Raw genomic sequence first — 19,112 nt, 5'->3', positions numbered from 1 at the left:
CAACGTAGTGGTAATTACCATGTTACAAAAGAGTGTACCACTGTAGGTCTATATCAGGGATATCAAGATAGGAATCTTGTTTGCGTGCTCACACATTCCCCCTCCCACTACTACCAACTTCTATAATACTTTACCGGCTAAACTGTCTTCCATTAATGAGCTTCTTAGATTTTTCCTTTGGGGTGCATTTTTGTGCTTGTGCACACATACAGGGTGTAAAAACATTCCCGCACGGACTTGATAACTCCTGAACGATTACAGGTGAAATAATAAAACGTTACATCCTTACTGCGCCTATACATCTACCTTTTTAGGTAACTACCATTTTTAATGTCAGGCATTTCCCTGTTCCGCAAGAAGAAAGAAGGAAATCTTAAATTAGAGCATATCTCGAGTAGTATATTAAAATTAAAGGTCTTTATTACTAGAGTAAAACGCCTCAACGCCGACCTCAAAAGGTCCAATCTTTAAATAATTACGCTGATTCAAAATTTAGAACATTTACAATGTTGGTCCTGTAATAGGTGTTTTAATGTTCTTGTGGCTCAAGTTGTGAAAGTTACACTTAGCATATAAACACTCCAGTTTTAAGAAATATTTTTAAGATAGTAATATTGTTTCTTTACATCAAATATTGTTTGTTTAAAATAATGTACATTTTGAGTTATGCTAACACAAAATCTTTTTGCCTAGCTCCTTGTAGACCATCCTCCATTGGATGTGTATGATATTTATGCTTATGTAAAATTAAATTTATTTATGAAAAATCTTAATCCAAGTTTATTATATTTTTGGTTATGTTTATACGAATACAACGTTAATTGATACACGCGGTTAGCATGTAATTATAAAAATTTACTAGAGCCTACATATTAAAAGCAATTGTGATGTAATATGATGGACACCTATGTGATTATTTCAACTGAATTAGGCATACATCATGTACATATTATGTAATTGAATGGTTATGAGGCTTAGAGTACATATGTGTTCATACGTAGGCATGAATAATCTAATTCTGTCAAAAAGCCTAAGTTATTTCCAGGGTCACAGTTCAGTTACTTTCCTCCGATGAAAAAATACACTTCATATGTAGAAATGAGAAACCCACTGTGGTCAAACAACATGTACTTATGTTACATACGGAAAACCTTTCTAAGTTCATGCAACTTTGAAAAAATAATCGTTAATAACATGTTTTCAGTTATTGAGGTCTTGATTTTTCTGACTTAAGTTTGGGCAGGAATGACTGGTCAAGTTACAATAGTCTGCATTACTCTTTATTTCCATAAAGCACTGTAAAAATGCCATATCTCAATGTCAAGGAAGCCAACCTGTTTGTTGTACCTTCAAATTAGTTACATAGTTAATCACCGGTGCAATCGGAAGTAAAGGATAGATATTAACTGTATATAATAACCTGAATTATACTATTTATGATCCACCGTATACTTATTTATTATTTTCTGTAATTAAACAGTAAAAAAAACATGATGGTTTTTTGGATTTTATGAACTCTGTGTTGAACTCCAGTTTACACGGTGAACAACTGTTTGTTGTCAGTTAAATTTAAATTATTAAATCTAAGTATTATTGTATATTTCTTCCGAACTCTAAATTAATCCCAGAAACATTTTCTTCTTTGTCCTAGCATGAACATTTTGCAGACTTACATTACAACTTATATTAAAATAATAATTATTCTAATCGGTCTAGTGGTTTTCGAGCGCTTAGTAACCAGTATACAATATATTTTTTTAATTTATTCTCAAAAATAAGATTGATTGATTTTAACTGTTGGCTGAAATTTATTTTGTACAAAAAATCATTAATGCTTCAAAAAAATGAAAAAAAATTTGATTTAATATGCACTCATAAAAAAGACCATTAAGACCTTTAAATGTCAAATATATAAATTAACTATAATTCCAAATGGATACAGTATTTAGAACTTTTTGTCTCACATCAGAGCAGAAATTGATGTTAGTTGGATGTGCCAAAGAAGGAAGAAAGACACACGATCTATCTTGCTCAGATACATCGACATTGACAGCCGTGACACCGATCGCAGCCCTTCTCGCGTGGGAGATATCACTGACAATATCATACGCTGTCTTTGTGTTTCTTCATCGTAGACCTTTTTATCGTTCTCTTCTCTCTCTCTCTCTCTCTCTCTCTCTCTCTCTCTCTCTCTCTCTCTCTCTCTCTCGTTTATTTAATCTCAGATATATATATATATATATAAAGGGACGAATAAAGTATTAAGATATAAAATGAACGAAAATTAACGTTAATTTGCTATAAGCGTCGTAAAAAACTATTCTATCAAAAAATCCGATTTGAAAGTTCCAAAATTATATTTTATTACAATTATACTCTTCGCACAAGCTTTAGCGTATATGTGTGTTCAAAATAATAATTTAGATCAATCATCATTCTAATTTTCCATTTCATCTCAATCTTGAATACAATCCAGAACCTCATATACCGTGTGTTCAAAATTGTAATGGATCTTGGAAAATAAGACATATATCAAAGATTAAATGGACTAAATGACAGGATTAAGTAATTAGTGCGGTTAAGTTAATTGTTTCTTTCGTCGTTCACTACATTTGGTGTATGAGGCTAGCAAAAATGTTACAAAATATTCGAAAAAATATGCTAATATGTTTGTGTTTCGGGTTTATTTATGTTTATGTTGGCCTTTATGATATATGTATGTCAACATATATGTTTTATTCCATACATACCACACCTTTTATGTCGTTTCAACATAGATTATAATGGAATTTAAAATTATACTTAGCTCATATAAAGTCTTGTGCTATCTTAATAAGAAATACCTTACCTTTTTCGCATTTCATCAAAATGATTTCTATTCTAAAATCTCAAATATAGAAATAAGCTTGGATAAAAAAGTAATTAGTGGATTTGATAATACGAAAAAAAAGTCAGTTAGTTGTACCTGAGACACTAATCCAACGTACAAAACCCGTGAGTAAGCGTCTTGCTAATGAGGGAGTCAATAACATACAATGTACAATTTAACTGTATTCTGTGGATATAGTAAGGAATCTGTAATTCATATAATATTGACTGAAGAAAGCTAAGGCTCTGACTAGTAAGAACACTCAACACCACACAGTACAGACCAACAGCAAAGGTGATACAGTTATAATTTGTATACTCATGATTTATGGCTTATGAAAAAGTACAACTACTTGAGTTTTATATATTACTGTAAAATGTTATCTATGACATAGATAACTAGCCATTTCTCTAAAATAAATGTATTCAAAACGAATTGTATTAAGGGAAATTACTGAGCCCTCTAAAGGACTAAAGGTGGTCTGAAAGAGGTCAGAAATACCTGGACCCAAAAAACCCTACAAAATGAATCTTTTAAGAGATCAGGAGTTTTTAAGGTTTTACATCATACTTTAAAATGTTTAGTCAATTTTAAGTGAAACTAAAACACTTACATTTAAAAACCCTTTTTGCATGTACAGAGTTATAAAAAAGAGCATAACTAAGAAGAATCATCACTAAGAATCAGTGAGGGCAGAACAGATAGACCTGCAGGATTAGTATATTATAATATATATTCAAATATTTATTAAAATTTTATACTTTAATCTTGTCTGAATATTTTAATCTTGTTTAAAGTCTTACAAAAAATGTGTTATACATTCCACTATAAAAGGGACATATAAAGCCAAGAGAGGACTGGAAGGTTTATGAAAAAGGGCATGGGAAACATAGCGGATTATACCTATTACGTCCTAAAGTACAGCTAGCAAATTGAAACCTTCACGCAAGTCCGAACCTGCTATTTACATTAATGCAGAGCCTCACTGCTTTTATCAGTCGAAAACACGAGATGCAAGTGTTTGTAGCTAGTCATAGTGCTACAAGTGAATATATTGTACAACGTGAACGCCACACCACGCGTCGCGTAACAGGCTTCGCTGTGGACGCATTCAAAATGTTAAAGCTATAGCTGATTTCTATTTCGAGAAGTATTGAGCTCTGATAGAAATATATCACACACACAAAATTTCAGCTTACCAAGTACTTCAATAATGCCCACCCAAATTCCATATTTGTACATTCACGATCATAGACCTCATTCTTGTCAACGTAGAAGTGAAGTTTCATGCAATAATTTAATAATACACATTCTGGTTAAATATGTAAGATACAAACTAAAATAGTGAGCTGAAAATAAATATTTTCATAACATTTTAAAATTGAATCTCGCACTATTTTTTTTTCATTTATTGTGTGAATTGTCCATATGTGTTCCTTGTTCTGTGTTCTTTCTTCTATTTTATCATTTCCATCATGATCAACTATAAGACTTATATAAAAATTGTTAGTGACGCACAGCCAAATCTAACAGAGTGGTATACTACATCAACGAAATCAGTGTTGAGAAAATATAGATTAAGCTCCTTGCAAAATTTCAAGGCTACAAGTCAGTTCGTTTCCAAAAGATCGTGCCGTCAAACGTAGAGAAAAGATATTGTTCCAATCCCCCAAGTGATACACGTTGATAACAATCAGTCAATTACATTATTATTATGAAATTTGATACATTAAATTAACCACGAATATTCCATCTATTACAAAATCACTTATTGCGCATGTATTAATACATGTATAAAGTAAATATCCGTTTAATTTTTCTCAATGTGTTGCAAACGTACCCATAAGATATCTCATATTCCTGCTTTTTAAAGTCTTTCACTTATTTATCTTCTTGGATGAGCCTGTTTAATACCGAATGGTAATTAAGGAGTAAATATATTCCACAATATTTTATTCTGTAGGAAATTTCTTTCTATTAATCATTTATCGGCTTTTATTAAATCTTACACGTATTTACAGGTATGTATGGACTGTAAGTTTTATCAACCATTTATTTCAATAACAAAAATTAACGCTTAGAAAATTTTTAAACCCAATAGTGAAGTATGTGTACAATGACTACAGTATATTATGTGAGGTCAACAAATATTGTAAAAGGAATATTGAAATAATTCTTGCATTGAAAGATAAAAAACGTATAAGGCGAACTCTGTGTAAAGCTAGACGACGAATACTTTACTGCTGACGCTGTACTCAGCAAGAATAGAATGTATGCAGGAGCTGACCAGACGGTCTCAGCAAACATATCCTGGCTACCCCGAGTCAACACACAGAAGTGTAGAAATCCTCCGCAACATCCTTATCTGTGGCATAGACTTCGCTGCTAATTTTACTCTATATTTAAACAGCTTTACGATATAAATAGTTTTATTGCTCAGTACTATAACAGCATAATCTACGTTTTAAACATTAATTGCCATAACAACAGTGTAATTTCGATTTCAAGGTTAGCAGCCATTAATGTATTTAATAGGGTTTAATTGCTGTTCTCCTAAAATTCACACAGTGTGACATAGACTTCGCTGATAACTTTGCTTTAAATTTAAAACAGGTTTACAATACACATATTACTCAGTACTATAAACATAATACACTTTTTAAAATTTACATTTCATAACAACTGATATACTTCAATTTAAAACTTAACAGACATTATTTTATTCAATAGGGTTTTATTGCTGTTTTCCTAAAACTTAATCAGTTGCTGTGCATAAGTCCTGATAGACGCAATAAATACAGATTTGTTCATTAAAATTGTATAAATTGTCAGTAATTTGTGTAAAGAAAGTGAGAAAGTAAACTTACGAGATTTCGAATCAAAATTGAGAATTCTATAGTGTTATAAATTTAAATAAAGGAGCGTATGAAAAGTATGAAAATTATGTTAAGTTGGTTTAAGAAATGTATAATTTTATCTAGTAAAAATGTATACCATTTGAATTTGATGATAAAAATGAACACATTGTGTCAAACAAAGACCAAGAAAATGAAATTCCACATTTACCATTGGGTATTTCTCTAAATCAAGAAGACTCTCGTAATAGTGTCTTACATTTTGACAGAACACCAATCGATATTTTTTACATTAAAATTTTTGTAATTTTACATTCGACATGAATAGGTGTTACTGAAATCTATTATAATTTTTTAGCATTTAGGTCATACTACCATATATTTACTTTGGTACACATTAAACACTGTTTATAATTTAATTGATCACTATTGTCATACATGAAATGCAATATTGTATGTAGGATATTATTAAAAATGAATTAGTAAGATTGAATATTTAGAAATAAATAATGGCATATACACCTTATTTCTTTGACTTCTAACTTGTTTTCATATTCATTGTTAAATATTGTGGTAAATAACAGCATACTAAGACAACTGGGATTTTCTGTTCTTTCTGGTTTTAATTAAGCATTTTAATCCTTTCCTTAAGCTAAATTGTTCTCATAGCGTATGGCTAAATTTGATTAGAAAAAGGTTTTCGGAGATAAATAATAAACTAACATGTTTTTTCTAAAACATTGATTTGATTACATAAATAATTGGTTAGCATACTTACCTCTTCAGTTAAGTGTAAATCATTTGTTGAATGTTTTTTGTATAAAAGCTAATTATGTGACAGTTTCTAATTCAAATAGGGTAACACAATTAATGGACTTGTAACACAACTATCAAATCATGATAATATGGCAAAGAGTCAGATGATTAATTGACTATTGCTGTGTAAACTTGTGGTATATCTACAGTAATAAGATTAATTAACTTGTAATACAACTAGCAAACATTTGTTAGTTTATCAACAAGTAATCCTGTAATTGAACTGTATTGTACAGTTATTTTGCACTATGATGAGAAATTGTTTTCAACTTGTTTTCAATATACATTGAAGATATTATAATTTTGTAACAATTAAAAATTAATTATTAATATTATACATGCAGGAAACTATCTTTTATCTCATAAACGATAGTTTTACGTAGTTTCTAATCATACACATTTCTATGACCTAATGGGTTATTATTGTATTTAACTGTAAACTCATGAGTTATTGATTAAAAGCATTTCCAAATTTTTAAATATTTCTATATAGCATATTGAGCGATAAATCCAAAGATGGATAACGGAACATAAGAGGTAAACATAACTAACGTAAAACTATGCACAAATTATATTCAATACATGTGTTTTATAAATCTTTAATTACTTATAGGTTTATATCTTTTGTACAGTTATTCCCTTTACATAAGAAATGGTATAATCCAAAACAATCTACTAATTTATTTGCTTTGTAGCCTTAAATAGTTTTTATATCAATTAAATCATTAGTATCTCTGGTGTCAAGCAAATATTACTCTGTTTAAGAAATAGAAATTGGCAGATGATATAACACTCTATAAAAATTTGAAAAATCCCTTACTTCCTTTCTGATATAAAAAGAAAGCCATTTACAGTCGGGGTAGAGATGTAATAAATAATATTTTATTTATAATTACTTATTTACTTGAAACTGTAATGTATTCATAGTAGAAATTAAATTTTTCAATGATGCTTATAATACTAAATAAATGCAAGTTGTATCTAGCCAAATAAAATATACAAATTTTAATAGTTTAATTATATTTAAAATGTCTCTGTGTAATATTTTTTAATACAATATCTAAGTATATGTAAATAAATAATGTTTTGTAAATAAACACAGTTATATTAAATAAAAATTAATATTCTACTAAGTAACATAATGTATTAGACCTACACATATTACAATGCATGACGACGACCACTACATTATACTATATTGATTTACAATAAATGTCTCTAGGTGAAGCTTAGGATTACAGGAGCAATTAGTGTGATCTCTATCTCGATTACTGTCCAAATAATATATCATAATACCGTTAATCACTACATTAACAATTAAGTTATTCGTTTAGTAATGGATGTGACTTTGTTAGTAGAGAGAATCCTCATGAAATGGTAAAACAAACTTAAAATGCAAACAGATTTTTTCCAGGACAGTTCCCATTGTTCAGTGATACAATACAATCAATTACACTACGTTCCTAGATCGGAAATCTGGTCTATACTTCGGGTAGATGACTAAAATAATGCATGACTTAAAGCAACCATATCCTACCAGAGCGTTATGAGACGCATAAGTTAGGAACCACAAAAGCTATATCGTGCGCAAGTAAAACTTATAGCTTTTTCATTTAACTGTAGAATTTAATTCACTGGAAAACTATACTCTACAAGAATACATTCTGCAGTTCATTGTAAAAGAATTTGATTTTATTTAATTTTAAAAACTTTATCAGTTATATAATTATAGTTTATACGATAAAGATAAAAAATATACTACCATACAGCCGAAAAATTTAATTTCATGAATATAATTTGCTATAATGAATTTTACTGAAACTTTTTTACGTTGTCAAATATCCCGCTTAAATAGCATACTTGTACTAAATTATTGAATTGATCGTTACAAACCACCTTAACAGCCTCTTGATTATTCATGAACCTCTTAGCTGAAACACTTCTTGTGTCACCTTCTGAGAGTAACAATAGCATTAAGTTATTGATACTGTGATGTCTAAGTCTACTAGCTTCTCGAATAAGGTCTTTGAGATTTTCTTCGATCTTAATACTATTTAGATAGCTTCTTTTATATGTTGGCTAGCCGTATAAATCTGAGTACCGTGACTTATATTTCTAGCCCAAAAGCCATTCGATCTTAGATGATTTGACATGACATATATTTTTTTTTGAAACTTGCAATCAAAATGGCGTCTAAAGTAGGTTTTATAACGTTTCGTCTTCGCTGCTTCTTTTCTATGCTCACGTGTTCCTCAAATTAACCCTATAACATTAAATACTTTAAGACTAGGCATAGTAATTTCTTTCAATTAATTTTAGAACAATAGACGTATTTGGAAAGTAACAAAAAACCCATAGCTTTTTTTTACTACAGATTGACGTAAAAGTAACTATTACAATTTAGATATTTTATTCACATGTACCAGTGTTATAAACCAAAGACTTTTACATTATTTATCTCCGACATTGTGTTAATTATAGGGTAGACCGGGGCTAGTTGTGCCACTTTGGATATTATATTTTTTTTTTAATGTTGCCTTTATTTTTAGACCTTTACTAACACTTCAATATGTAACTTTATTTCATTAAGAATAATTATTTAGTACCATTGACCTGTTAAAAAACATATGTAACAGTATATTAACGGTTTTATGAACTCATACATTTTGTAACAACATGCCCCAATGTGGGGTAAGTTGTGACGGGCTTAGGGCAGATTGTGACATATACTATAATAAGCAGCAGGTATTACAAAATAAGGCTGGAAAGTAACTAAACTGTTTTCATAAGTGTTATATTTTAAATTTGAGTATATAAAGGTACATAATTAATAGGTGAGTGTAACAAGAAGGTAAGTCTGGAAATGAAAAAATATATATAATAAATAAATAAAAAATAATAATAAAATAAAATAAAAATAGATGTCTCTAGTCAGATGTAACAGAATACAATTACTCATTATCATCACTAGATGAACCCATCTCCATTTCTGAATGGCAGTTTATGCAAACATAAAAACGTTCATTCTTTGTGCACTTAACATGAGCCCACTTTTTACATTCCATACACTGCACCCAATCGTCTCCAAGTTTTGACTCTTTGTATGGACCTGTGCAAACTAAGCAGAAACAATCTTCTTCCTCATCGTCTTCAGAGCTTTCTTCCTTTTTTCTTGAAATAAGTCTTTTATTTTCCAATTCTTTATTTTTAGGTAGGCGTTTTCTTTCTTTTTTCATATCAAACAGCTTTTTTTTTATTTTCAACTCCTTGCATTTTTTAACTTCTCGCCTCTTCATCTCTTCTATGCGAATGTTCTCCTTAACGGGTGTGCTTGTCAGAATTGCAGACTTTAGGCTCTTGCGTTTTTGACTTTTGCGTGGACCAGCTTTTGGTAGAGGTCTTATATCCATAGGGCTGACTGACAAAACCTGGGCATTAGATGGACATGGTTGGTTGGCATATGATGTGCTGGGTTGAGGTTCTTGCTGATGCTGAGACTCTTCCATTTCCCTAATGGTGGCATCATCTCTAGGCCTACCTTCTTCAACCTCACATTGGCCCACTTCTACAATAGGGCTATTCAATGGACGGTCGGTTACTGAAGAACATAGAAAGTCTTCTTCAGTAAAAATATGTTTATTGAATTCCCATATTCCAGTAGAGCGAAATCCTGCCTGTATGTTTGATGGCGTTGCCGCTTTTGGCAATGCTGTTCTCACTATAGTTGGGATGTCATAAATAGAGATTGTGTTTCCAGGATGACATTTCATCCACCCACACATAGCATCGTTGAATAATTTCTTAAATGGACCAAAAACAGAGACGTCGAGTGGTTGAAGTCTGTTTGTTGTGTGGGGAGGAAACGACAGGAGAGTAATGCCATTCTCTTTGCAATAGTCAAGAACGTCTATATGCAGATGAGCACTATGGTTGTCGAGCAACACCAACACTGGTGATTCTTTTGAGCACCTAACCTTTTTGACAAAATGTTTCATGTAAAACAAAAAGTCAGGGCCTGTAATCCAACCGCTTGGATTAGCAGTGCCACAGCAACCTACTGGTCCATCACGTACAAAATGATCCTTGTAAAACTTTCTAGGGAATAAAAACATTGGAGGAACTGAATTTCCCTCTGCATTTACAGCTAGAACCATAGTCACATTAGTCCCTCTCTCGGCTGAAGTCATACCTCCAACTCTTTTCTCGCCTTTCTGTGCGATAATTTTCACCGGTTTTTGAACAGTTCCAGTCCCTGTCTCGTCAATATTCCAAATGTCATTAGCTGTAAATTTGTTTTGATTCAACACTAACTCCAGGTTTTGAAAAAACAGATCGACATTATGTTTATTGAAGCTTGTACTACGACTTAAGCTGGTGGCCTCAGGAACTCGAATGGAAACATTTTCGTTGCGCTGCATAAACTTTGTAAACCAATCATTACTGGCTTGCCTATTAGCAACCCAATTCTCAGGGACAGGAACTTTGTTGGCAATAGCAAATTCATAAGCTATATTCCTCATTTCTTTTGGACTGATACCATAAAATATTTTCGCTGCCTGAACAGCATAATCAGAGAGTTGTTTTTCTTGTTCAGCCGAAAATATCAGTCTAGGTTTTTTGTACCCCATATTAACACATTTATCTAGGTTACTCTCTTGTTTCTTAATAAACCTAAGTAATGACATTCGGTTAACACCATGTTTTTCAGCTGCTTGTCTTAAGCTATATGTTCCAGATTTTACATCTAACGACGCTGACTCGTAGATCTTTATATTACACTGACCACGGGTTGTTTTCCTTTTGTAATTTCTCACCATTATCTGCAATCTGAAACAAACCCAATAAAATACGCATTATTATACATTGGGGCATGTTGTGACATGTCACAATGTGCCCCCGGCCCGTCGTCACAACTAGCCCCACCGTCCGCCATCTTACTATATGCGACCTGCACGCAACTCAACCAATCGTAGGGAAAATGTATCAATACCGTACGTAGGGAGAATAAACAAGCTATCTAATAAAAATAAAATGAGTTCCTTACCTTGTGGTATGTGAGAGATACACCAAATCTAAGACAACGGCAAAATTTTACTTTTTAACTACGAAATTACAAAAATTTGTAAAGACTAGCACAAACACAACGCATCACTGTCAAACTACACCAGCAGACTGCAGGTAAGAAGGAGGATATGTCTACGTGACCGGGTGGTGCTGCTACCTGTGGATTGTCTGAAAAACTATTTGTCACAACATGCCCCTGTCACAACTAGCCCCGGTCTACCCTACTAGTAAAAACTGGTTTACATGTGTCTTACAATTTCGTAATAATGATCCAATTTAGGAAGTTTAAGAAAAATTTAAATAAATTTATTTTGTAGCAACAATAAGTAGATTCACTTCTATAATATTCTTATTAGCCTCTTCTGAGAACAGAATGTTATCAAAAGATCGTCAGTTTAGGTGGAATAGTTCCTAAATGGTGTTCTTTTAATCCTTAAAAATTGCAAATTTACAAACTGCACCGTTTTACTGGCACATGGGGTTTTAGCTTTGAAATTAAAACTTTTGTAAAGGTTCAAAAATGAAATAAATAAAGGTTCAGAAAATCTTCTGAAATAAATAAAGTTCAAAATAAAATAAAACTTCTTCTTGAAAATAATTACTGATTTTTAAATTAAAATAAAAACTTATTGATGAATTTTAAATTCAAACTTGTAATATATTTATCTTTCAATATTTACAAAGTTCTTACAGCTTGTCTTTTCTTCAATTTTCAAAATTCAAAACTTACACACTCTAATCTGATCTGGTAATTCTTCACTTTAATTTATCTTCAAAATTCAATTTTATTTTCTTACTAACTTTCTTTACTTTACTTTAAATATTACTTCTTTTTATTGTTAGAATTTTTATATTGCTGAAAGCATCTGTACCAACCACAAAACTCTTTTGGTATTTTTACATAAAATTGTATATACATGTGCTCACTGCACTAATAAGTTTCATATTGCACAGATCAAAAGGACAAGTTCCTACATTCCCATTAAATTTAATTTTTACAATATTTCTTTCCCCAACATTATTCGATATAATTAAGAATGAATATAGACTGGACTCCAGTTAAAAGGTTCACTTACCTGCAGGTTCGATGACGATTAGCAAAACATAACTCTGAGCACTTTCAAAGACTATACTTGTTACTACTACTTCCGATCAACTGAGACGGGAGGTACGGCACGTCTACCTCACCCCACCTCTCAATTTCGATATCAAACACTCCCATCTGCGATGCGCGCCTCGCTGATAGTAGCCTCTTTTGTACTGTCCAGTCTTTATCACTCTTCTGAGCCTACTCGTTCCACCGGTTAATCCAGTTACCCAAGATTTATTATTTAATACAATCGGTAGAAAACAAACATTTTAATTTAACACATTTTATGATGAATATTAGAATAAATATTCTAAATTTTATTTTTATCAAAGATACAACCAATATTAAAAATTAAAAATAGTGATGCGATACTTTTACGTTTGCTATTAAACATTATTTTGAGTTTTATAATACTAAATTTATTAAATTAACAAGTAACTTATTTATTATCCAAGAACGGATAAAAATATATTTACACATCTCTATTTTATGATAAATTTTGTTCCCTGCTATAAGATCAAATCACGTTGTTTTCCTTTGACCCGGTGTTACTTACAAGAGAGACAATCAGCCTGACGTATCGACAGAGAGGGTTTACTGTTTGTGTTTGTAGCAGAGTACCGTGTCATACGTGACCAGCATTCTTCATCTGCTGCAGGATACGTGACTTGTCTTGTAAAACTGTGTTTCTTCTTCTATATGATCTTTTGGGGTCAATTATTGCAGTATATCGTCATTGTAACTACATTTAGGCTAAGAAATATTACTGCCACATATTGGTACACATACTGTTCGATGTATTTAAGCAAGTTACCCATTATTATATCGTAAGCTAATTTTGATAAACAAAATAAGTTATTGAAAAAAATAAAAAGATTGACATTTATGTTGTTTTACTTGAGAACTAACTTAGAGTTTTAGAGGTATATTCTTTATTTATAGGTTTTTTTGTTCAGAAAATAAAAGACAAAAAACTAAATTGTCACTTACACTATAGCTTTTTAAATAATTGAACTATATTTTGAAAAAGGGGAGTATAAAGAACTCTTAGTTCAACACGTCAACCTAAGCTTATTGCACACTTCTACCTTTCCTAGTAGGGCCTACCCACCCCCATACCTTCAACTAGATGAAATAGTATCTGCCCAATGTCGAACTCATCACCTCTGGCTATGAGTTTCCAACTTCTTCTCCTAACTTCAAGCCTCTGACAATCCAAAATAATCTAATTAGCAATCTCCTCTGGCTTATTACGTAGTCTGCACGTGAGGCTTTAGTAACACCTAAGTCAGGAATACTTATTTTAGCGCCACCAGCCAAGTTTTGAACTGGACTTTGGCGCCTTCAAAAGATTAGGACAATTTTTACTATGTCTTAGTTTTAATTAACAATTTTATTTTTGAACATGTTACGTTTGCTGCAGGCTGAAAATACACAAATTATTTTTATTAAAAATAAACGTACTGCTTTAGGATCTATTCTAATTCTGGCCACTGGTCTTGAGACATTCTAACCATTAGGTATCCATGGCCTCTAAGAACTTTTATCATCTACTAGATAATGGCATCTGGAAGCCTATCTCCCTTATACAAATGTAGAAACTAGTGGCCTGTGTATTCTTCCAGTTTCTAGTATCTAGGAATTCCTGCCACAAGGAAATTTCAAACTCTAAAACTCTATGTATACGCTAAGTTCATTCCTAGGACATTCTGGTGGAACATCTATCTTTTGTGATCATTCAGCATCTGAGTACCTACGTGTAATAGTCGCTTCGATTAATTTTATATTTTTCTAGCTTACAATATTGCAACTGTAAGAGGTATACAGCATACTTCACAAGAACTAAATATAAATTTTAAGATGTCCTTTGCAGTACAAGGCTAAATTGAACTTTAAAAAAATATTCTTTTCATTGTTTGTGTAAAAAACATTGATATGTTATGATCAGAAAAACGTGGGCTGTATACAAAAATTAAGATAGATGCTGAGAAATATATTTTGTAATGGACATCCATGAAGTACTTAACACAGTAGGTGGTCAGTAACAATGTTTGTTTGTAACACTTAAAATACTAACTTCTTAGGAGCCAAAGATAAGGAAAGAAGCGCTTATAGTCCCTGAGGCTGAAAGGAAACATAAAGAACATCGTGTTTTACAATTTATTCCATAGGAGACCTATAAGAATTTAAATTGAACTACGATTGATTTCTAAAGTAATTTCAACTTTCATGAGGACATTTATTAGTCCTGGCACTCCAATTCGTGCATCTAAACTACTCTTTTTACGTTTCTAAGTTCAAAGTACTTGTTCTACAACATTTATATTTAGATTTAGGTTCTAATAAATAATTATATTGGCGGCTTGTTATACTAGGAGGAATGTCCCGTAGAATACATCTGGGGCTAATGATACTTTACTTGGTACCAATAGAAATAGTGACGATACTTTACAAAAACCTGTTCTCTAGAAGAGTTATTTTAGGTTGTATCTATTAATGTACCATAATACGTTTAGAGAACAAATTACACTGTTTTACCTTCCTTAAGTACTACTGGACATTGCCAGACATTGCCAAATACTTAAAGATTATTCATACTGATCCTTGATTAATCGGCCCAGTTGTCTTGCATATTTCAGATAGATAGACGTATATCTCATAAAAAACATTTGAACGATACGTTCGTTACGAATATACACATACTAACAAATGCTTGTTTTTATGAAAATCACACGTATCATTGTTGTGAAACATATTCTTCCTCATTATTTATCAGCGATCTTGTACTGAGCAAACAAACAACAAACAACAACCAGGTCACATTGTGTTTACTCCTGATGTCAAACATTGAAAGGGTTTATAAACTAACAGTGTATAGTTCTATGATTCTATACTCGTGAAATAAATTTTATGGGTTTTGATTATTTATAACATAATATAGTTTCTTATTAACAAAAATTTTTCTTTTTCGAAACTTAATTTGGTGTAATAATAAAGTGGTCTTTAGAATACAATTATTTTTAGGAAAAAATACATAAATTATGAAATTCCATGGTACTTGTCTGCTACTATTGTGTGATACACGAACCCGACCTCTAGAGTCCTGTCCAAAGCAGTCTATTCTGGCCACGAAGCACTTGTCAAAAAATATTGTCAATCTACTTTTTAATGGTAGTTATATGTTGCACATTTCCCATTAAATGTGTTGGTACTAAAAAGTTTTATATTTTTTAAGCTCTTTCCTACGTTTTCAATGTGGTAAACACACACCATTAAACTAACAATGGCAAACATTTAACGTTCCTGTTGCATTGTTACAGTTTCTACTGTAACAGTTATTACTGTCTTGGGTAAACCTAGACTTTTAGCTTGTGTACTTATCACTCACATCACAAGCAAAACTTGTTTGGCCTAAATTAATTCGTCATATCGATGTAAAACTTGTATATTATATATGTTCCAATTCGTATATTTTGGGAAAAAACTCTAAAAAAACAATTGGCATGTAACTATTAAGGAAAAGACATGCCTTTTCAATATACAATAAAGTAAAATAATTGTCAATTTCTGAGTGGAAGTTGAGGTATTTGGTTGTATAAGAAGTCTGAAGAGTATTATTACAAAGGTATGAGAACTTATAAGAATATTTAATTAAGTACAAGTTATTTTCCTAGTTAATATAAATATAAAATAGCGAAGGAAAATACAAGATACAATAACTATGGAACGCTATGTTTAATTTAAGCAATACTATAGCTATTGTATACTATGTTAACACTGAAGAGCGAGCAATGCAGAGTTGTTCCATCAAACACCACACACTGCTGATAACATTTTGGTAGCGATGAAGTTTTACGCAGTCATGACAAAAGCTACAATGCAAAAATCATAATGTAAACAATACTATTCCATAATAAACAGGTAACTTTTACAGTCTAAAATATGTATTAATTGTCAAGCGCATTCCCGTATAAACAACTGAAAATACATTCAATAAATGAAACTGTCAGTATATAGTTAGTTAAAATATTTTGTTAAGAAATAATCTTGTTTTCTGGTGGGATAGCTAATACACATTTTAAATTCAGCTGCGAGTTTCAAGTTATATCTTTACTTTTTCCTCTTCTTGATCGAATAATTCATACAGTAGCTCAAGAATAGCTCAAATCGTTGTTGTCCCATCGTTAGTTCTTCAGAGTGTGTTACACTTTAATTCGTATGTCTTCTCGATTTTGCAACGCGTGAACTATTTATAAACTGGTTGGTTTTCTATTAATGAAATCAGTAACACCAATTTGTTTACTATACAGAATAGATAGAAAAATAATCCTATGGCGTCACATTCATTTTATTATGGTTTCATATATTTTTAGGGTTGTATTCATAACTATATGTTTTCATAAAAAAAATAAAAATGGAGATATTATTTATTCTTCAATAGCCAAGCAAAAAATAATAACAAACACTTTTACATTATTTTAAGTAAAAATGGATTGATCTCTATTATTCCATTCTTTCAGTAGTATAAATCATATAAATTTTACTGTACTAATCAACAAAAATCGGTTGACACGTGGTAAATATGTAATAAAATACACACATACGTCATTTACAGTATTTCCATTACACTTTTTAATTTCAAGTTAAAATAAATTAGAAGAAAAACAACATATAACTAGGCTACTTGTATTCTATGTGCCTCTTCAAAGGTACAATGTTCCTGAAGCATTGTCAATTCATGTCAACTGGCACAGATAAGACAAACCCGACGCTGCTTTTGGATGTCTGTGATATTCCTCCTAGCGTTTAGTAGAAGATAACGTCCAATACAGGAACCTTCATCCTTCTGCGGCGGACATCATTATCAGTACTAATTGTTCTTTGTCTTGAACAATAGCATACAGCAAGTAAATTTCAATAAGCTATATATTTATGAGGCTATTTTTTAATAAAACAAGTTACGAAAACTCTATATGTGTATAGCAGAAAAGCTTCGTTAAAGTTCTGTGCTAACTCAGGTGTCTATACCAACATGTTTTAATATGTCGCATATACATACGAAAACATCATATGATTATTCTTGTTTGCAAATTGATGGCAATTTTCTCGTTTTCATCATGGTTACCCATAAAAATCTAAATACATTTTCTAATGCTTAGCCAAATTCCATGAAGTAAGATGCACCAACATTGAACTCAGTGGTACCCATATATAAATTAAGCTTAGAAAGTATAGCAAGTATGTATGGTCTGTATTTTTGAGAAGACCATATATAAATTTTCTATAACGCTCAGCTAAATACCATTAAGTGCTATGCACCAGCATTTAACTCGAAAAGAAGCTATAAAAATCAAAATTCATTAAAGTTTATTTTAGGTTCGTTCTGTAAGACAAATATGCAGACAGAGATAAAAACATTCAGCCTTTTGAGTAATAAGTTTTGCTAACGCTCAGGCAATATATTACTCTTATTCACACAACACCAAATAACTTCTATATTATTTGCTATATGAACTATGAAGCTCTCAAAATACAGATTATAATATACTGAGAATGCCCAATTTACTCTGCCTCCTACTCCTAAAAACTTCTCTTTTAATATAAAATTAAAATTACATTCAAATACTTTATTACATTTACTCCATAATTAAGGGATCCCTATAAATAAATATATATATAAATAAAATAATGTCTGCAAAATGTATAATTGTTCAGATTTAGCATTGCAGAAATATGAAGGCTATACAGAAAGTATAATAATTCCTGTCTTCAATGAAATATTCATATGTACATTATTCTTAATTTTGTCACTGAAACAAAAGGATTAGTATTTAACAAAACATTTTCCTTCTTGCTAATAGCTCTTTGCTAAGCTCTTGTTTCTTTTTATTCCCTTCCACGTAGAATTTAAAAATAAGACGCGATGATCAAAAGCATATTTAATCAGTTTTAATACATTGCCATGTGTGATTTTTATTTAAATGTAAACCAAGGCATGACTAATACCATAATGATTTCCTCTAAGTTTGTCTATGTGAAAGCTTCATCGCATCGAACACTCGAGACTTTTTTATATTTATATATTTACCTTCATGTTATTTCTATGTTACCTTCTATGATATATGACGAAATTTTTATGAAAGAACACAAACCTTATTTTTATTTAACAGATAACCACGAAGCAATAATAAATATCTAGAGATTTTATTTAATGTGATAGGGATGTTGGGTTTGGTGTTACTATAAAACTTAAAATATGGTCTTAATACAGCCACTTCTTACACTTATAATATTATGATTCTATGTTGTTATATACGGTAAAAATATGCAATCAAAAATTATGTGATTTACAACATATTCACCGTAACACAATATACAATTTTATCTTCAATGAACATCAATAGAGCATGCCATAGCG

At 31.1% G+C, this 19,112-nt stretch overlaps 1 protein-coding gene across 1 annotated transcript in view; it reads right to left on the bottom strand.

Moving 5' to 3' along the window:
* Positions 1–11,168, bottom strand: part of LOC124355376 — a 56,309-nt gene extending 45,141 nt beyond the window's left edge. Inside the window, exon 1 of the mRNA XM_046806499.1 lies at positions 9,822–11,168. Coding sequence (XP_046662455.1) covers positions 9,822–11,168 — 1,347 coding nt within the window. The remainder of the gene's footprint in view (positions 1–9,821) is intronic.
* Positions 11,169–19,112: the final 7,944 nt, after the last annotated feature.

Source organism: Homalodisca vitripennis, chromosome 1 (assembly GCF_021130785.1).
Source record: "Homalodisca vitripennis isolate AUS2020 chromosome 1, UT_GWSS_2.1, whole genome shotgun sequence".
In the NCBI taxonomy this organism is placed as follows: domain Eukaryota; kingdom Metazoa; phylum Arthropoda; class Insecta; order Hemiptera; family Cicadellidae; genus Homalodisca; species Homalodisca vitripennis.
The sequence above is the reverse complement of the archived record's forward strand: the minus strand, read 5'-3'. Positions and strand labels throughout refer to the sequence as shown.